The sequence below is a fragment of the Oncorhynchus nerka genome, linkage group LG9a (genome assembly GCF_034236695.1).
Source record: "Oncorhynchus nerka isolate Pitt River linkage group LG9a, Oner_Uvic_2.0, whole genome shotgun sequence".
Taxonomy (NCBI): Eukaryota; Metazoa; Chordata; class Actinopteri; order Salmoniformes; family Salmonidae; genus Oncorhynchus; species Oncorhynchus nerka.
Window position 1 is genome coordinate 27,188,301 of NC_088404.1, and position 20,925 is coordinate 27,209,225.

Consider the following 20,925-nt stretch of genomic DNA (forward strand, 5'->3'; position numbering starts at 1 on the left):
AAAAACATCCCCTCAGCATGATGCTGCCACCACCATGCTTCACTGTAGGGATGGTGTTCTCTGGGTGATGAGAGGTGTTGGGTTTGCGCCAGACATAGTATTTTCCTCGATGGACAAAAAGCTTAATTTTAGTCTCATCTGACCAGAGTATCTTCTTCCATATGTTTGGGGAGTCTCCCACATGCCTTTTGGCGAACACCAAACATGTTTGCTTATTTTTCTCTTTAAGAAATGGCTTTTTTCTGGCAACTCTTCCATAAAGCCCTGCTCGGTGGAGTGTACTATGGACAGTCCTATGGACAGATATTCCAATCTCCGCTGTGGAGCTTTGCAGCTCCTTCATGGTTATCTTTGGTCTCTTTGTTGCCACTGATTAATGCCCTCCTTGCCTGGTCCATGAGTTTTGGTGGGCGGCCCTCTCTTGGCAGGTTTGTTGTGGTGCCATATTCTCTCCATTTTCTAATAATGGATTTAATGGTGCTCTGTGGGATGTTCAAAGTTTAGGATATTTTTTTATAACCCAACCCTGATTTATACTTCTCCACAACTTTGTCCCTGACCTGTTTGGAGAGCTCTTTGGTCTTCTTGGTGCCGCTTGCTTGGTAGTGCCCCTTGCTTAGTAGTATTGCAGACTCTGGGGCCTTTCAGAACAGGTGTATGTACTGAGATCATGTGACATATCATGTGACAATTAGATTGCACAGAGGTGGACTTTATTTAACAAATTTTTTTACTTCTGAAGGTAATTGGTTGCACCAGATATTATTTAGGGGCTTCATAACAAAGAGGGTGAATACATACAGTTGAAGTCGGAAGTTTACATACACTTAGGTTGGAGTCATTAAAATCGTTTTTCAACCACTCCACAAATTTCTTTAGTTTTGGGAAATCGGTTAGTACATCTACTTTGTGCATGACACAACTAATTTTTACAACAATTGTTTACAGACAGATTATTTCACTTATAATTCACTGTATCACAATTCCAGTGAGTCAGAAGTTTAAATACACTAAGTTGACTGTGCCTTTAAACAGCTTGGAAAATTCAAGAAAATGATGCCATGGCTTTCGAAGCTTCTGATAGGCTAATTGACAGTATTTGAGTCAATTGGAGGTGTACCTGTGGATGTATTTCAAGGCCTACCTTCAAACTCAATGCCTCTTGCTTGACATCATGGGAAAATCAAAAGAAATCAGCCAAGACCTCAGAAAATAAATTGTAGACCTCCACAAATCTGGTTCATCCTTGGGAGCAATTTCCAAACGCCTGAAGGTACCACGTTCATCTATACAAACAATAGTACGCAAGTATAAACACCATGGGACCACGCAGCCGTCATACCGCTCAGGAAGGAGATGCATTCTGTCTCTCAGAGATGAACATACTTTGGTGCAAAAAGTGCAAATCAATCCCAGAATAACAGCAAAGGACCTTGTGAAGATGCTGGAGGAAACAGGTACAAAAGTATCTATATCCACAGTAAAAACGAGTCCTATATCGACATAACCTGAAAGTCCGCTCAGCAAGGAAGAAGCCACTGCTTCAAAACAGCAATAAAAAATCCAGACTACGGTTTGCAACTGCACATGGGGACAAAGATTTTACGTTTTGGAGAAATGTCCTCTGGTCTGATGTTACAAAAATAGAACTGTTTGGCCATAATGACCATCGTTATTTATAGAGGATAAAGGGGGAGGCTTGCAAGCTGAAGAACACCATCCCAACCGTGAAGCACGGGTGTGGCAGCATAATGTTGTGGGGGTGCTTTACTGCAGGAGGGACTGGTGCACTTCACAAAATAGATGGCATCATGAGGGAGGAAAATTATGTGGATTTATTGAAGCAACATCTCAAGACATCAGTCAGGAAGTTACAGCTTGGTCACAAAAAGTTGTGGCAAAATGGCTTAAGGACAACAAAGTCAAGGTATTGGAGTGGCCATCACAAAGCCCTGACCTCAATCCTATTGAAAATGTGTGGGCAGAACTGAAAAAGCGCGTGCGAGCAAGGAGGCCTACAATCCTGACTCAGTTACACCAGCTCTGTCAGGAGGAATGGGCCAAAATTCACCCAACTTATTGTGGGAAGCTTGTGGAAGGCTACCTGAAACTTTTGACCCAAGTTAAACAATTAAAACCAATTCTACCAAATATGAATTGAGTGTTTGTAAACTTCTGACCCACTGGGAATGTGATGAAATAAATAAATGCTGAAATAAATAATTATCTCGAATATTATTCGGACATTTCACATTCTTAAAATAAAGTGGTGATCCTAAAACAGGGAATTTTTACTAGGATTAAATGTCAGGAATTATGAAAAACTGAGTTTAAATGTATTTGGCTAAGGTGTATGTAAACTTCCGACGTTAACTGTATGCACATGTAACGGATGTGAAACGGCTAGCTAAGGTGCGCGCTAAATAGCGGTTCAATCGGTGACGTCAATTGCTCTGAGACCTTGAAGTAGTAGTTCCCCTTGCTCTGCAAGGGCCGTGGCTTTTGTGGAGCGATGGGTAACGATGTTTCATGGGTGATTGTTGTTGATGTGTGCAGAGGGTCCCTGGTTCGCGCCCGGTATTGGCGAGGGGACGGTCTAAAGTTATACTGTTACACACACACCACTTTTCCGTTTCAATAATTTTTGAATATTTTGAAACATGTTGTTTTTTTCATTTCCCTTCACCAATTTGGACTATTTTGTGTATGTTCATTATATGAAATCTATTTAAACTATTTAAATTACAGGTTGTAATGCAACAAAATAGGAAAAACGACAAGGGGGATGAAGACTTTTGCAAGGCACTGTATGTAAAATCTTGTGAGAGAAAAAATTGACAAACTTAGAGTGTGCAATATAGAAGGACAGTCAGTATTCATTCTGAACCTTGGTTGGGGACAGTAGGTCACATGACCAAGGAGCTATTGAAATTAGAAAGTTAGAAAAATTAATGTAAAATCGTGTGTGATGAAAATGGACAAACCAAAGGGTATGCAATGCGTAGGCCAACTGAGTGTACATTCTGAACCTTGTTTGAGTCAAGTAGATCACATGACCAAGGAGCTATTGAAATTAGAAACATTGACAATTTATGTTAAATCGTGTGAGATGAAAATGGATAAACAAAAGATTGTGCTATATATATGGCTACTCAGTAGATATTCTGAAAGTAGTTTGAGAGTTGTAGGTCCTAAGACTAAGGAGCTATTGAATTTCACAAATGGACAAACAAAATGTTGTCCAATGTGTAGGCCCACTGAGTGTACATTATGAACCTCGTTTGAGATGTGTGGGTCACATGACCAAGGCGCTGTTGAATTTCAAAAATGTAAATAAATAATTTAAAATAGTGTGAGATGTAAACTGACAAAAAAAAATGTGTGCAATGTGTGTCTATGCCATCGGGTTAGCTAGAAACAGTTTTGAATGTTAAGAGTAATGGTCCCTAACTGCTGTTGGTGGATGTAAGGAAAACTACAGGTGAATAAACAGCCATCACTAACACAAAGAGGCTGCTGACAACATACAGACTTGAAATCATTAGCCACTCTAACAAATGGATCCCTAGTCACTTTATTAATGACACTTTAATAATGAGGTTTACATATCTTGTATTTCTCATCCCATATGTATATACTGTATTTTAGACCATCTATTGCATCTTGCCTATGTCACTCGGTCATTGCTCATCCATATTTATATGTACATATTCTTATTCCATCTCTTTACTTAGATCTGTGTATTAGGTAGTTGTTGTGGAATTGTTGGATTACTTGTTAGATATTGCGGCACTGTAGTAAATAAAAGCACAAGCATCTGCTAACCATGTATGTGACCAATACAATTTGATTACTCCACTTTTGTTTTGAGCCGACATCACTTTCGGGCAGAACCGGGCAGCCGGCTCATGCCCGGGAGACAGCCCGCTTCCAAAACGAATGCAATCATCTTCCACGCTTTGCAAGATACGCCTGCCCGGGCCAGATTAATAGAATCCCCTCACTAGCCAGCTTGTTAAATAGAAGAAAAACTGCATAACATCTCGTTAAATGTTGTACATTATTGTGCAACCTGTTCTATTTGGTACCAACTCGAAATATTCCTAACACATGGACAAATTTACTGAGAGATGAAAGGAATAAATTGTTTTGATTGTTATTCTGTTAGTGGGTTGGGTTATCTGAGCTAGCTTCTTGCTACCAAAACGTTAGCGGCCACTATTGCCTGCCTAGGCTACGAAAACGTTAGCTCCTAGCTAAACAACGAATCGAGCGCTGACAAATCCAAAGTTCTTTGTTTCAACAAACTGCACCTTGAAGAGAAAAATATTATCAAACTCAACGAGATTCTGGCTGCAGGATAGCTACAACTACCTACTCAGCTATTCTTATAGTAAGCTCACTGGATGGAAAGCTTGGGCACGCTTCCTTCCTGTAAGTGTTCACTTCTCCATTCTTTAGCTGGCGCAAATGGTGGACCCACTTCCCGTCACGGATAGCTCTTATAAAAGTGAGTAGCTAATGTTATTAGCTAATTTCCATTGTCTAATTTAGTTAGCTGGCAGAAGGTCAATTGTAACGTGTGCAATTGCAGGTTGTTTTACTAGTAAAGTCATTTATTATGTGGATTGTTTTTATCAGCTGTGCCTCCATCGAGATCTCTAGCTTGTTATAGACAAGGAGATAGCAATACATTGTGTTTTGTTTACGGTATCTGAAAAGGACATCAAGAGGTTAATAGAACTCTGTTCCTCCAATGAGGTTATTTTCACAGGACAAATAAATGCTGCCAAGGTTGCCTGGAAGTATTTATTTATTTATTTAACCTTTATTTAACCAGGTAGGCCAGTTGAGAACAAGTTCTCATTTACAACTGCGACCTGGCCAAGATAAAGCAAAACAGTGTAACACACAACAACACAGAGTTACACATGGAATAAACAAACGTACAGTCAATAACACAATATAAAAATATATATACAGTGTGTGCAAATGAGGTAAGGCAATAAATAGGCCATAGTGGCGAAATAATTACAATTTAGAAATTAAACACTGGAGTGATATATGTGCAGAAGATGAATGTGCAAGTAGAGATACTGAGGTGCAAAGGAGCAAAAATATATATAATAATATGGGGATGAGGTAGTTGAGTGTAGAGGTCGACCGATTATGATTTTTCAACTCAACTCTTCCGATTATTGGAGGACCAAAAAAAGCTGATACTTTTTTAATATACATATTTGTAATAATGACAATTACAACAATACTGAATGAACAATGAACACTTTTATTTTAACTTAATATAATACATCAATAAAATTATTTAGTCTCAAATAAATAATGAAACATGTTCAATTTGGTTTAATAATGCAACAACAAAGTGTTCGAGAAGAAAGTAAAAGTGCAATATGTGCCATGTAAAAAAGCTAACGTTTTTAAGTTCCTTGCTCAGAACATGAGAACATATGAAAGCTGGTGGTTCCGTTCAACATGAGTCTTTAATATTCCCAGGTAAGAAGTTTTCGGTTGTAGTTATTATAGGACTATTTCTCTCTATACCATTTGTATTTCATGTATCTTTGACTATTGGATGTTCTAATAGGTACTTTAGTATTGCCAGCCTAATCTCGGGAGTTGATTGGCTTGAAGTCATAAAAGAGCTGCTGGCAAACGCAGTAAAGCGCTGTTTGAATGAATGCTTACGAGCCTGCTGCTGCCTACCACCGCTCAGTCAGACTGCTCTATCAAATCATAGACTTAATAATATAATAACACACAGAAATACGAGCCTTAGGTCATTAATATAGTCAAATCCGGAAACGATCATTTCGAAAACAGAACGTTTATTCTTTCAGTGAAATACGGAACCGTTCCAATTTGTAAGTCGCTCTGGATAAGAGCGTCTGCTAAATGACTTAAATGTAAATGTATGTAAATGTTCCGTATTTTATCTAACGGGTGGCATCCATAAGTCTAAATATTGCTGTTACATTGCACAACCTTCAATGTTATGTCATAAAATTCTGGCATATTAGTTTGCAACTAGCCAGGCGGCCCACACTGTTGCATATACCCTGACTCTGCGTGCAATGAAATGCAAGAGAAGTGACACAATATCCCTAGTTTAATATTGCCTGCTAACATTAATTTCTTTTAACTAAATATGCAGGTTTAAAAATATATACTTCTGTGTATTGATTTTAAGAAAGGCGTTGATGTTTATGGTTAGGTACATTTGTGCAACAATTGTGCTTTTTTCACAAATGCGCTTTTGTTAAATCATCACGCGTTTGGTGAAGTTGGCTATCTTTGTTAGGAAGAAATGGTCTTCACACAGTTCGCAACGAGCCAGGCGGCCCAAACTGCTGCGTATACCCTGACTCTGTTGCACAGAACGCAAGATAAGTGACACATTTTCCCTAGTTAAAAGAAATTCATGTTAGCAGGCAATATTTACTAAATATGCAGGTTTAAAAAATATATACTTGTGTATTGATTTTAAGAAAGGCGTTGATGTTTATGGTTAGGTACACATTGGTGCAACGACAGTGCTTTTTTCACAAATGCACTTGTTAAATCACCCGTTTGGCGAAGTAGGCTGTGATTCAATGATAAATTAACAGGCACCCTGCAACGCAGGGCAAGCTAGATAAACTAGTAATATCATCAACCATGTGTAGTTAACTAGTGATTATGTTAAGATTGACAGTTTTTTATAAGATACATTTAATGCTAGCTAGCATCTTACCTTGGCTCCTTGCTGCATTCGCATTACCGGTAGTCAGCCTGCCACGCAGTCTCCTCATGGAGTGCAATGTAATCGGCCATGATCGGTGTCCAAAAATGCCGATTACCGATTGTTATGAAAACTTGAAATCGGCCCTAATTAATCGGCCGACCTCTAGTTGAGTGGGCTATTTACAGATGGGCTATGTACAGGCGCAATGATCTGTGAGCTGCTCTGAAAGCTGATGCTTAAAGTTAGTGAGGGAGATATGAGTCTCCAGTTTCAGCGATTTTTATTTTTTTTGCAATTCGTTCCAGTCATTGGCAGCAGAGAAGGAAAGCCAGTCAAAGGAGGACTTGGCTTTGGGGGTGATCAGTGAAATATACCTGCTGGAGCGCGTGCTACAGGTGGGTGCTGCTATGGTGACCAATGAGCTGAGATAAGGCGGGGCTTTACCTAGCAAAGACTTACAGATGACCTGGAGCCAGTGGGTTTGGCGACGAATATGAAGCTAGGGCCAGCTAACGAGAGCATACAGGTCGCAATGGTGGGTAGTATATGGGGCTTTGGTGACAAAACAGATGACACTGTGACAGACTGCATCCAATTTGCTGAGTAGAGTGTTGGAGGCTATTTTGTAAATGACATCGCCGAAGTCAAGGATTGGTAGGATAGTCAGTTTTACGAGGGTATGTTTGGCAGCATGAGTGAAGGATGCTTTGTTGTGAAATAGGAAGCCGATTCTAGATTTAATTTTGGATTGGAGATGCTTAATGTGAGTCTGGAAGGAGAGTTTACAGTCTAACCAGACACCTAGGTAGTTGTCCACATATTCTAAGTCAGAACTGTCCAGAGTAGTGATGCTAGACGTGTGGGCATGTGCGGGCAGCGATCGGTTGAAGAGCATGCATTTAGTTTTACTTGCATTTAAGAGCAGTTGGAGGCCACGGAAGGAGAGTTGTATGGCATTGAAGCTCATCTGGAGGTTAGTTAACACAGTGTCCAAAGAAGGGTCAGAAGTATACAGAATGGTGTTGTCTGCGTAGAGATGGATCAGATAATCAGCAGCAAGAGCGACATTGATGTATACAGAGGAAAGAGTCGGCCCGAGAATTGAACTCTGTGGCACCCCCATAGACTGACTGCCAGAGGTCCGGACAACAGGCTCTCCAATTTGACACACTGAACTCTGTCTGAGAAGTAGTTGGTGAACCAGGCGAGGCAGTCATTTGAGAAACCAAGTCTGTTGAGTCTGCCGATAAGAATGCGGTGATTGACAGAGTCCAAAGCCTTGGCCAGTTTGATGAATACGACTGCAGAGTATTGTCTTTTGTCGATGGCGGTTATGATATCGTTTAGGACCTTTAGCGTGGCTGAGGTGCACCATTGACCAGCTCTGAAACCAGATTGCATAGCGGAGAAGGTACGGTGGGATTCGAAATGGTCTGTAATCTGTTGGTTAACTTGGCTTTCGAAGACCTTAGAAAGGCAGGATAGGATAGATATAGGTCTGTAGCAGTTTGGGTCTAGAGTGTCTCCCCCTTTGAAGAGGGGGATGACCACGGCAGCTTTCCAATCTTTGGGGATCTCAGACGATACGAAAGAGAGGTTGAACAGACTGGTAATAGGGGTTGCAACAATTGCGGCGGGTAATTTTAGAGAGTTTCCGGATTGTCTAGCCCAGCTGATTTGTAGGGGTCCAGATTTTGCTGCTCTTTCAGAACATCAGCTATCTGGATTTGGGTGAAGGAGATGGTGGAGGCTTGGGCAAGTTGCTGTGGGGGTGCAGAGCTGTTGACTGGGGTAGGGGTAGCCAGGTGGAAAGCATAGCCAGCCGTAGAAAAATGCTTATTGAAATTCTCAATTATAGTGGATTTATAGGTGGTGACAGTGTTTCCTAGCCTCAGTGCAGTGGGCAGCTGGGAGGAGGGGCTCTTATTCTCCAAGTATGTCAGGGTTGGTGTATGAAATTGTATACACCAGTATACCACAACCAGGTTTATATATTTCTTTTAACGGTGCAGTGCAATTCTAAGGGGATTGGGTCTTGATGGAAAGCTGACAGCTGACCAGATTGCCAAAAAGTTGGAAAATCTGAAGACCAAATACAAGGTAAAGTGGGCTTGTGTTCTTAGAAGACTGAGATTTCGGACTTCTAAAATAAGTGTTTACTGATATTGTCAATATTTACTGATCATGAAGTCAAAATAAAAAAGCCTCATCCCAGCCATAGTCACACTTTTGTATTTGTCTTTTAGGACTTAAAATACATTTTTCTTGGCAAGGACACTGTTGCTACCAACATAGCCTCCTGGCCCTGGTTCCAATTTATGGGCGAGGCCATGGAAGGACGCCTCTTCAACAGCGCCCAAGTTTTGGCAGTGGCATCTTTGGCTGGTGAGGCTCCAGGTTCTTCCTCACCATTAACCAACGAGAGAGGACAGGGGGGTGACGGTGCTGACATTTTGGAGTTCTTGATCAAAACTGAGATGGAGGACAGTGTGGGGACAGAGAACTTGGAGGACAATGCAACTGTTAACACTGATGCAACTCAGACTGAGGGCCCTACTACTATGGGCTGGCGAAGAATTTCAGAATGCTCGTATAAAAGTAAGTAAGTAAGTGAGTGAGTTGGGAATACTCTGATTCTGTTGACCATTCAAATTATTTCTTCAACCTTAATTTGACCAGGAGGTCTGTTTAGTCCAGGGCTCTTCAACACTGTTCCTGGAGAGCTACCATCCTGTAGGTTTTCAGTCCAACCCCAGTTGTAACTAACCTGATTCAGTTCAACTAATTATTAGAATCAGGTGCTGTAGATTAGGATGGATTGGAGCAAAAACCTACAGGACAGTAGCTCTCCAGGAAAGGGTTGGAGAACCCTGGTCTAGACTCTGGTCTTTAAGGTTCCCGAGTGGCGCAGCGGTCTATGGCACTGCATCTCAGTGCTTGAGGCATCCCAACACACACCCGGGTTCAAATCCAGGCTGTAACACAACCGGGCCTTGATTAGGAATCCCATATGGCGGCACGCAATTGGCCCAGCATCGTCTGGGTTTGGCTGGTGTGTGCCGTCATTGTAAATAAGAATTTGTTCTTAACCGACTTGCCTAGTTAAATAAAGGTTAAAATTCAAGAATAAGAATTTAATTGTAGTTATTGGTTGTTAGCAAGCTTGCTGCAAAAAATGGTGTGTTATTTGATACATGGTAATGTATGCTCAATCTGATGTACCTGATTCATATTACTGACATTGGTTCCTGCTTATTAGTGACAGAGCAGGAGACGGAGAGAATGATAAAGCTGCGTGCCGTGAATGAGGCTCTCTTCACAGGCAGAAAACATACTGCCAAGCCTGCCTGGAGGTGAGTATGTTTGGAAAGGACATATACAGACCATGTTTTGGCCCAGCACATCCTGTGATTATCTGTCCCAAATCCACCTCCAGCTCCTTTACACTTATGTATGTCTAAAAGGACTGGATAGGTGTAAACAATATGGTGATAAGTCTTTCTAGCTCGACTTGGAGCTATTAGCATATTGCTTATACCTATTTGATCATTTCAGATTTCGTTAACTGCTCTAAATGAGAATTAGTTTGCAAATGGTTGTCTTCTGCATTTTTGTTTGTCTCTGACAGGAGGCTGCTGAGTGGAGGACGGCTCATAATAAGGGCTGGAATGGAGTAAATGGAATGGTATCAAACACATGGAAACCATGTGTTTGATGAGTTCGATTACCATTCCATTGATTTCGTTCCAGCCATTACTATGAGCCCGTCCTCCCCAATTAAGGTGCCACCAACCTCCTGTGTTTGAGTTTATTTTATTTTTACAGGTACAGTGCACATTAATCAACATTTCAGTAAAAGTGACGGTTTTAGCCGGCCGGCTAATTTTCAACCGCAGTCCCTGGGCAGGTTATTAAAAACAATTACAATATAGACAATAGCGACATAGGACAAGCAAGACATAGGACAAGCAAGACATAGCATACAGACAGAGCAACATAGGACAAGCAAGACATAGCATACAGACAGAGCAACATAGGACAAGCAAGACGTAGCATACAAACAGAGCAACATAGGACAAGCAAGACGTAGCATACAAACAGAGCAACATAGGACAAGCAAGACGTAGCATACAAACAGAGCAACATAGGACAAGCAAGACGTAGCATACAAACAGAGCAACATAGGACAAGCAAGACATAGCATACAGACAGAGCAACATAGGACAAGCAAGACATAGCATACAGACAGAGCAACATAGGACAAGCAAGACATAGCAACAGGACAAGCAAGACATAGCAACATAGGACAAGCAAGACATAGCATACAGACAGAGCAACATAGGACAAAAAGCAGCAATACAAAATTCATAAAAGCAACAAAGTGTTTCCACACCTCATAAGCTACAGACAACATGGAAAGCTGCAACACACAGCTAGGGACCATGTTCACAAATCTGATTAACCTTTAGCCGTGTCTTCAAGCATTTTGTGAAAGTGTGATATGTGGTGCAGTTATGTTGTCTCCATGTTTTCCTGCAGAGCTATTTTGAATGAGTTGGGCCTTCAGGGAAAGCTGACTACTGACCAGCTTGCCAAAAAGTGGGATAACCTCAAGAGGCGATATAAGGTAATGTGATAGTGACGGCAGTACTCAACCAGCGTATTTGTGTGTTTCATTTTCATTCTTGAATTTTTTTGTGTAGTGTATAAGAAACATTCCCAAAGTTTCTTGAAGTTATTCTTGATCCACAATGTATCGCTCTCTCATCACTTCCTGCACACATCTCTTCTCAATTCCACTCCACACTGCTTTGTCCACTGAACCCAGACACTGTATTCCTCTTTTGGTGCAGGAGTTGAAATGTCCAGCCCGCAGCATGGAGAGCAACCCAAATTCCTGGCCCTGGTTCTACCGCATGAATGATGCCATGGAGGGACGATTCGCCGGCTGCGCCCCCATCCTGACACCAGTAGTAGAGGAGGGTGATGAGGAGTTTGAGCCCTCTCCACTACCAAGGAAGAGGGCTCGTCGGACGCCAGGGAAGGGGGGGATGTCTGAGTTCTTGACAGAGTCTGAGATGGATGAGCTGGTGGAAACGGAGGAGAGGAATGGAGCAGCCGTCTTCCAAGGGGCCACCATAGGGGAGTATCACACGGCCACAGAATTCTCATATAAGCGTAAGTGATGATGTTTTGCCTTTCAAAGGGACTATTTGCTCAAAATATAAATCAATATGATTTTCCACTTTCTTGGAATGGTATTGGTCGACCCAGACAGTTTATAAAGTGCATGTTTGAGTTATTGGCAATAAGCTAACTAGCAACAAGTTACTTCGATAACAATTCTTTGTGAATAATAACGCTAGTTGTTATATTTGCTTGATTTACAGTGACTGAGGAGGACACCAAGAGATTGATAGAGCTGCGTGCTTCCAATGAGGCTCTTTTCACAGGGAAGAGAAATACGGCCAAGCCTGCCTGGAGGTGAGTTAGCTTGTGTTGGAAGAAACTATTTGGCTAAATAAAAATGTGGTATTTCCAGTCAATGTACTCAGTTTATTTTATACTTCCATTATTTCTCTGTAGGGCTATAGTAAAAGAGATGGGCCTCGCAGGAAAGTTGTCTGCTGACCAGGTTGCCAAAAAGTGGGACAACCTGAAGACAAAATTCAAGGTATTGTAACTAGTGTGTGTCCATGTTTATTTTGTCCATGATCTCTCACCCTGTTTCAGGGGCTGTGTGTGTAGTTGCTTGCACATGTACACTGAGTGTACAAAACATTAGTAACACTTTTCCTAATATTGAGTTTCACCCCTTTTTGGCCTCAGTACGGCCCCAATTCATATGGGCATGGACTCTACAAGGTGTCAAGTGTTCCACAGGGATGCTGGCCCATGTTGACTCCAATGCTTCCCATAGTTGTGTCAAGTTGTCTGGATGTCCTTTTGGTGGTAGACCATTCTTTTTATATATATTTATTTCTTTACTCCCTTTTTCTCCCCAATTTTGTGGTATCCAATTGGTAGTTAGTCTTGTCTCATCGCTGCAACTCCCGTACGGACTCTGGAGAGGCGAAGGTCAAGAGCTGTGCGTCCTCCGAAACACAACCCAACCAAGCCGCACTGCTTCTTGACACAATGCCAACTTAACCCGGAAGCCAGCCGCACCAATGTGTCGGGGGAAACACCGCTGACACAGGCACCTGGTGACTGTGTCAGCGTGCACTGCGCCCAGCCCGTCACAGGACATCCCTGCCGGCCAAACCCTCCCCTAACCCAGGCATCCCTAACCTGGGCCAAATGTGCTCCGCCCCATGGGCCTCACGGTCGCGGCCAGCTGCGACAGGTGGTGGACCATTCTTGAACCATACGGGAAACTGTTGATCGTGGAAAAACCCGGTGGCGTTGCAGATCTTGACACACTCAAACCAGTGTGCCTGACACCTACTACCATACCCCGTTCAAAGGCACTTTTGTCTTGCGCATTCACCCTTTGAATGGCACACATACATGATCCATGTCTCAAAGTTTAAAAACAATTATTTAACCTGTCTCCTCCCCTTCTTCTACATTGTTTGAAGTGAATTTAACAGGTGACATCAATAAGGGATCATAGCTTTCACCTGGATTCCCCTTGTCAGTCTCATGGAAAGAGGTGTCCCTAATGTTTTGTACAGTCAGTGTATATGTACATGGATGCTCATATGTGGGACCAGAAGATGGATAGGTCACACTAAGTGAAATCTCATATTTAGTTTATATCTTCTCTTATCCCTTAGGACTTGAAGTATCCGCCACGTGGCATGGAGAACCAGAGCACCCCTGCCTCCTGGCCTTGGTTCCAACTCATGAATGATGCCTTCGAGGGCCGACTGGCCGCGAGAGCCCCCAAAATAACTCCCATATGGATGAACGAGGAAGACTACTTGTTTGTATCCTCGCCGATGCCTACAGAGAGAGACCCGTGTCCCATGCCAGAAAGGAGTGAGATTTCTGATCTGGAAGAGGGAATGAGACCAGAGGGGACAGAGGTGGATGGAACGGTTACGTTCTTAGACGCCAGTGGAGAGGAGTGCCCCACACCTGTGGAATTCTCCTATAAAAGTCAGTGTCATTCCTTCATTCTTCATGTCTCCGAATGTTCTTTTCAAGGAGGATAAAATATACTTTTAGAAGTCAAATTTCATGCGTTAAAAATGGATTAATGTGTTCAGGTGTATATGGACTAGGGCTGTCCCCGACTAAAATAATTATTGGTCGAACGAGAGTAGTCTTTTCTTTTGAGCAATCGATTGGTCGAAATTTAAAAACATGTATGTTTCCATATATAGACACACCCTATGTGTTTCAATAAAATCAACTATATGTACTGAGCTTGTCTGATGCTTTAAGCTTGCTGTTTTATTAAATAATTAAGTCACACAAATGACTCAAGGGAGCCAGAGATCAAGATAACCTAACCAGAAGGGGAAAAAATAACTGTTCCGTACCCTCCTGCTGCTGCTCGCCTTCAAAGATTCTGCCTTGCCGTTACACTCCTGAAGTTGCCGGTAATAGGCTACACCAGGGGTCGGCAACCTTTTTCCATTTGGAGTGACAATTTATCTTACCATTTCTATCGATCTGTGTGCCAGTTATGATTTTCATTTGCACATTTTTGTGGAACAGTTTCATTTAATTTATTGTCTTTTATATCTCAAAATCATTGTAATGTGGTTCATCTAAATTCTATCTAACAAACAAATAAAAACATGGTAGCCTGAAGGTAGAAAATATCCTGATATATATAATATACTATAAATCACATTGGCTACACATGTCTGTCTGCAATGAACTTGAAACATGTATCAACTGTGTCCGGCCCAAAGCCCATGCTAGCAAATTTTCAACATTGTATAGAAAATACTGGGCCCTCAGTTTCCCACACTAGTGAGGTTAGGACAGACACAGCTGTAGACTATTTGTGCAAGGGATAATAAGTAATCAATTATTTTGAAGTTTACACTGGATCAGAGCATTACATTTTTCCCTTTCAGGCCAAGTGGTTATCAAAAGGGAGAGAGCTGGAAATATTTGTCAAATACATTGAGGAACTATTGTCATTCTCAATGGAATCTAAAAAGAGACTTTGTTTACTCGCTGTTAGAGTTGAAGACATTTTTAATTTGAGAAGCTCCACAGCTCAATAGTGGTAGTGAGTTAAGACAATCAGAAATACTATCCAACATCCCCAAATAGGTACATTTATAAGTCAAGTAGCCTAGGCCAACTTCTATATGCGTAACCAGGTGCACATCCTTACTCAACATTGACAGGAGCTCTCCAAACAAAAGACAATGGAGAAAAAAAAATTACAATTTGTAAATGTTAAGAAATAAACCAAAACTTTTTCTCACAAGTGTAGCATAGGTTGTGAGCTCTGCAAACAACGTTTCCACTCCGACCATGAGAGCGCTTCATGACTGTAATAATAATATTGAATGCATTAACAGAAATTGTAGATTAGAAATTATGTGAAATAAAGTAAATGTAGGTTACTACTGGTGATTACAGTGGGGCAAAAAAGTATTTAGTCAGCCACCAATTGTGCAAGTTCTCCCACTTAAAAAGATGAGAGGCCTGTCATTTTCATCATAGGTACACTTAGGTAGCCTAGTGGTTAGAGCGTTGGACTAGTAACCGGAAGGTTGCGAGTTCAAACCCCCGTGCTGACAAGGTACAAATCTGTCGTTCTGCCCCTGAACAGGCAGTTAACCCACTGTTCCCAGGCCGTCATTGAAAATAAGAATGTGTTCTTAACTGACTTGCCTGGTTAAAAAAAAAAAAAAAACTATGACAGACAAAACGCGAGAAAAAATCCAGAAAATCACATTGTAGGATTTTAATATATTTATTTGCAAATTATGGTGGAAAATAAGTATTTGGTCACCTACAAACAAAACTCTCTGCTACCGCACGGCAAGCGGTACCGGAGCGCCAAGTCTAGGTCCAAGAGGCTTCTAAACAGCTTCTACCCCCAAGCCATAAGACTACTGAACATCTAATCAAATGGCTACCCAGACTATTTGCAATGCCCCCCTCTTTTACGCTGCTGCTACTCTCTGTTATGATCTATGCCTAAATCACTTTAGTAACTCTACCCATATGTATATATTACTTCAATTAGCTCGACTAACCAGTGCCCCACACATTGACTCTGTTCCGTTACCTCCTGTACAGTGCGGCAAAAAAGTATTTAGTCAGCCACCAATTGTGCAAGTTCTCCCACTTAAAAAGATGAGAGGCCTGTAATTTTCATCATAGGTACACCAACTATGACAGACAAAATGAGAAGAAAAAAAATCCAGAAAATCACATTGTAGGATTTTTAATGAATTTATTTGGAAATGATGGTGGAAAATAAGTATTTGGTCAATAACAATAACTGCAGCTGTGAAGGTCCCGAAGAACACATCATTCTTAAATAGAAGAATTTTGGAACCACCAAGACACTTCCTAGAGCTGGCCGCCTGGCCAAACTGAGCTATTGGGGGAGAAGGGCCTTTGTCAGGGAGGTGACCAAGAACACGATGGTCACTCTGACAGAGCTCCAGAGTTCCTCTGTGGAGATGGGAGAACCTTCCAGAAGGACAACCATCTCTGCAGCACTCAACCAATCAGGCCTTTATGATAAAGTTTCCAGAGAATCCACTCCTTGGTAAAAGGCACATGACAGCCCACTTGGAGTTTGCCAAAAGGCACCTGAAGACTCTCAGACCATGAGAAACAAGATTCTCTGTTCTGATGAAACCAATATTGAACTCTTTGGCCTGAATGCCAAGTGTCATGTCTGAAGGAAACCTGGCACCATCCCTATGGTGAAGCATGGTGGTGGCAGCATCATGCTGTGGGGATGTTTTTCAGCGGCAGGGACTGGGATACTATTCAGGATCGAGGAAAAGATGAACAGAGCAAAGTACAGAGAGATCCTTGATGAAAACCTGCTTCAAGTCACTCAGGACCTCAGACTGGGTGAACGTACACCTTCCAACAGTACAACAACCCTAAGCACACAGCCAAAACAACGCAGGAGTGGCTTCAGGACAAGTCTCTGAATGTCCTTGAGTGGCCCAGCCAGAGCCCGAACTTGAACCTGATCTCTGGAGAGACCTGAAAATAGCTGTGCTCCGACGCTCCCCATCCAACCTGACAAAGCTTGAGAGGATCTGCAGAGAAGAATGGGAGAAACTCCCCAAATACAGGTGTGCCAAGCTTGTAGTGTCATACTCAAGAAGACTCGAGGCTGTAATCACTGCCAAAGGTGCTTCAACAAAGTACTGAGTAAAAGGTCTGATATTTCCATTTTTTATATTAACATTTGCAAATATTTCTAAAAACCTGTTTTTGCTTTTTTATTGTGGGTTATTGTGTGTAGATTGAGGGGGGAAACAATTTAATACATTTGAGTAAGGCTGTAACCTAACAAAATGTGGAAAAAGTTAAGGGGTCTGTATACTTTTCCGAATGCACGGTTTACTTGTATTTGGTATTTTATTAGGATCCCCATTAGCTGTTGCAAAACCAGCAGCTACTCTTCCTGGGGTCCACACAAAACATGAAACATAATGACATAACACAGAACATCAATAGACAAGAACAGCTCAAAGACAGAACTACATACAAAAAAATGTTTATAAGTAGCCTACATATCAATGAATACACACAAACTATCTAGGTCAAATATCTGCATTTGAGGATTTTCTCAAGCTTTCTCACCCACCAAGTTGGGTGGGGAGTGTGGGAGAACAGCAATCTTTAAGTCTTTCCAAAGATTTTCAATTGGATTCAAGTCTGAACTTTGGCTGGGCCACTCAAGCGCTTTCACATTTCTGTTCTGAAGCCATTCCAGGGTTGCTTTGTCTGTATGCTTGGGGTCATTGTCCTGTTAGACTGAGGCAAATATTTCCATTCCAAGGTCATTTGCACTCTGAAGCAGGTTCTCGTCAAGGATTTGCCTGTATTTGGCTCCATTCATTGTTCCCTCTATCCTTACCAGTTTCCTAGTCCCTGCCGCTGAAAAGCACCCCCATAGCATGATGCTGCCACCATGCGTCATGATTTGGATGGTGTTCAGACCGGTGACCAGCTGTGCCTGGTTTTCTCCAGACATAGTGCTTTGCATTCAGGCCAAATGGTTACATTGTCTCATCAGATCATATAATCTTTTGCCTTATGCGCCGAGTCTTTTACATGCCTTTTTGCAATCTTCAGGTTGCCATGTGGCTTTTTCTCAGGAGTGGCTTCCTTCTAGTACACTCTTCCATAAAGTCCAGATTGGTGAAGTGTTATAGAGATTGTTGTCCTTCTGGCCAGTTCTCCCATCTTAGCCAAGGAACTCTGTAGTTCTGTCAGAGTGGTCATTAGGGTCTTGGTCATCTCCCTGACCAAGGTCTTTCTTGCCTAGTTGCTCAGTTTGGTTAAATGGCCAGCTCTAGGCAGAGTAGATCCACATTTGTTCAATTTCCCAATGATGGAGACCACTGTGCTGTTGGAATCTTTCAACACTCTATAAATAGTTTTACACCCTTCCCCAGATATATGCCTCCTCACCACTCTATTTCAGAGCTCTACAGCCAGTTCCTTGGACTTCATGGTATAGTTTCTGCTCTGACATGCACTGTCAACAGTGGGACCTTATATAGACAGGTGTTTTCTTTCTAATTTATCTCCAAACAATTCAATTGGCCACAGGGGGGGGCGGCAGGGTAGCCTAGTGGTTAGAGCGTTGGACTAGTAACTGGAAGGTTGCAAGTTCAAATCCCCGAGCTGACAAGGTGCAAAATCTGTCGTTCTGCCCCTGAACAGGCAGTTAACCCACTGTTCCTAGGCTGTCATTGAAAATAAGAATTTGTTCTTAACTGACTTGCCTTGTTAAATAAAGGTAAAATAAAATAAATAAAAAGGTGGACTCCAATCAATTTGTAGCGACGTCTCAAAGATGATAAAAGGAAATTGGATGTACCTGAGCTCAATCTGGAGTAAAGGGGTGTGAATACTTATTTAAATTAGATTTCTATTTTTCATGATTGTGAGATAAAAAAAATCAACAAAACAACAAAATGTGGAATAAGTCAAGGGGTATGACTACTTTATGAAGGCACTGTAGGCAACAATCAAGAAAAACATATTGGCAAACGAATAGTAACTTTAATTTTGTTTTGATGACAGTGACAGAGCAGGATACGAGGAGGCTGATTAAGTTGCGTGCGGCCAATGAGGTTCTCTTCACTGGGAGGCGAAATGCTGCCAAGGCTGCATGGAAGTGAGTAGGATTTAGTATGAAAATAAATGTCAATGACAAAGCACTAAAGTCAGATATGCATAATCAACACTGATCACATTGTTTTTTTTTGTGTGCAGGGCCATTTTAAAAGAGTTGGTTCTCCTGGGAAAGGTGTCAACTTACCAGGTGGCCAAGAAGTGGGACAACTTAAAAAGAAGATATAAGGTAAACTGTCAAGTGTTTCTGGCAAATTTCTGCAACATGAAATAATCAAAGTGTAAATAGATCAAAATCAGAATGTTTATATTGAAGGACCAATCCTTAATAATGTCCATGCATTGCTAAAACACTTTCACCCAGCTGAAGTCTGCTCTGTTGTTTGTATTCTACACTGTGGTCACACTTGTCCCCTCTTGTTCCCTGAACAGGACCTGAAGTACCCACCTGTGGGCATGGAGAGCATAGCAGACAACGCTGCTTCCTGGCCATGGTTCTACCTCATGAATGAGGCCATGGAGGGCCGCCTCGCCGCCAGCGGACCTGTCTTGACCCCTATAACGGAGGGTGATGACCCCGAGCCTTCCCCTTCACAGTCCTCTCGAAATAGAGGATGCCCGTTGCTGGAAAAGGGTGACATCACACTGGAGTACCAACAAGAGATTTATGTGCACCCCACCATAGAGGAGTGCCACCGGGCCACAGCGGAGTGTGAGAGTGCACTGAGAGAGGAGAGGTTGGGTAGGGGGCCAGCAGGGGGCACTGCTGCTCAGAAGTCAGTGACACTGGAGAGAGGGTGGGAGATGGTGGAGAGGGAGAGGGCAGCGATAGAGGGGGATAGAGCGGCGGTAGACAGAGAGCGGCAGTGGCTGGAGAGCGAGAGAGCCAACTTGGCAAGAGACAGGATGCTGTTGGAACAGGACATGGCGGCACTTGGTAGAGAGAGAGAGGCCTTTGAGAGCCAGAGGGCAGCAGTGATGATGCACAGTGCTACAGGGGTGCACACTGGACACGTCAACCACTGTGGAATGGGGATGTAGACCTATGGTATTAACTGCCTTGGAAGCCAAGGACTGTTCAAGAGCCTTCAAGTTAATTAGAGGAGTCTTTTCAGCATGTTTTCACCTTATTGGCTCAAGATTAATAAATGTTTTACACTCACAAGAGAACGCGCTGTCTTTGATTTGTGATTGATACATTCAAATCATTTTAACGTAATGGTTTATTAAACTAACCAGTGACAGAGACTTCAATCTGTAAAATGGTGGACTTGTTTTAAATGTCATTTGAGAATTTCTCTTTCTTTTGACAGAACAGGCTAATGATGTCATGTAACCCTTAAAGTGTTTGTGGTGTGACTCATTATCTCAATGGCCTCATCCTGTCTTTTCAGTCTCGGTTGCAATTATATTGTAATATAAGACAAAATTAGCACTATAAGTGAGAGAACTGAATTTGTTATGGAAGTGTTAACTTTTTATGTACTGACTACTTTTCTCTAATGTGAAAGCTGTTTCCATTTTCAAACAATGAATATCCTATAAATTACTGCCAAAAAAGTATGGAAGTGAAATATTGTTTGAGAAATCAAATCACAGTATGACCAAAGCTCAAGTGAGAAATGTGGTGGAATATATTTTTTGAGGAAATAGTACCCGCTCAACAATTGTGTAAGCCTACAATAAAAAGGATCATACTCTGCTCATGATTTTCTTGTTATCGGATCTGTACAAATGTAGAGGACTAGGGGCTAAAATCAATGGATGGTTAGGTTTGAACGTAACAGCTATTTTATTTGACCTTGATATAACTCAACATAGTAATGCATGGAATTAAATATGTTTGTGTCCAGATGCCCTTTGTAGCCAGCTGAAGAAGCTTTGCTAGGAGAATCTCCAGGTGGACTTTATAAAGTCCTTGCCTAACC

At 41.9% G+C, this 20,925-nt stretch overlaps 1 protein-coding gene across 4 annotated transcripts; it reads left to right on the top strand.

Annotated features, from left to right (window-relative positions):
- Positions 1-4,001: 4,001 nt before the first annotated feature.
- LOC115134130 (uncharacterized) lies at positions 4,002-20,699 on the top strand. Of its 4 annotated transcripts, none has more exons than XM_065022458.1 (13): positions 4,002-4,510; positions 7,045-7,134; positions 8,752-8,839; positions 8,986-9,337; positions 9,999-10,092; positions 11,279-11,366; positions 11,593-11,917; positions 12,130-12,223; positions 12,326-12,413; positions 13,519-13,843; positions 18,947-19,040; positions 19,139-19,226; positions 19,430-20,699. In XM_065022458.1, the coding sequence occupies exons 4-13, from the start codon at positions 9,058-9,060 to the stop codon at positions 20,036-20,038; spliced, it is 2,085 nt and encodes a 694-aa protein (XP_064878530.1). In that variant the 5' UTR covers positions 4,002-4,510; positions 7,045-7,134; positions 8,752-8,839; positions 8,986-9,057; the 3' UTR covers positions 20,039-20,699. The 4 variants fall into 4 exon arrangements, with proteins under 4 accessions (XP_064878530.1, XP_029523657.1, XP_064878531.1 ...); XM_029667797.2 differs by having other exon boundaries at positions 9,013-9,337; XM_065022459.1 differs by lacking the exon at positions 7,045-7,134.
- The last annotated feature ends 226 nt before the right edge of the window (positions 20,700-20,925 follow it).

What these genes read in the sequence shown, in the direction of transcription:
- LOC115134130 (XM_065022458.1), top strand. Translation starts at nt 9,058, where the DNA reads ATGGGCGAGGCCATGGAAGGACGCCTCTTCAACAGCGCCCAAGTTTTG. An exon ending in ACTGCCAAGCCTGCCTGGAG is followed by an intron (nt 10,093 to 11,278) that starts GTGAGTATGTTT and finishes GTTTTCCTGCAG; the next exon opens with AGCTATTTTGAATGAGTTGG. An exon ending in TGTGGAATTCTCCTATAAAA is followed by an intron (nt 13,844 to 18,946) that starts GTCAGTGTCATT and finishes TTTTGATGACAG; the next exon opens with TGACAGAGCAGGATACGAGG.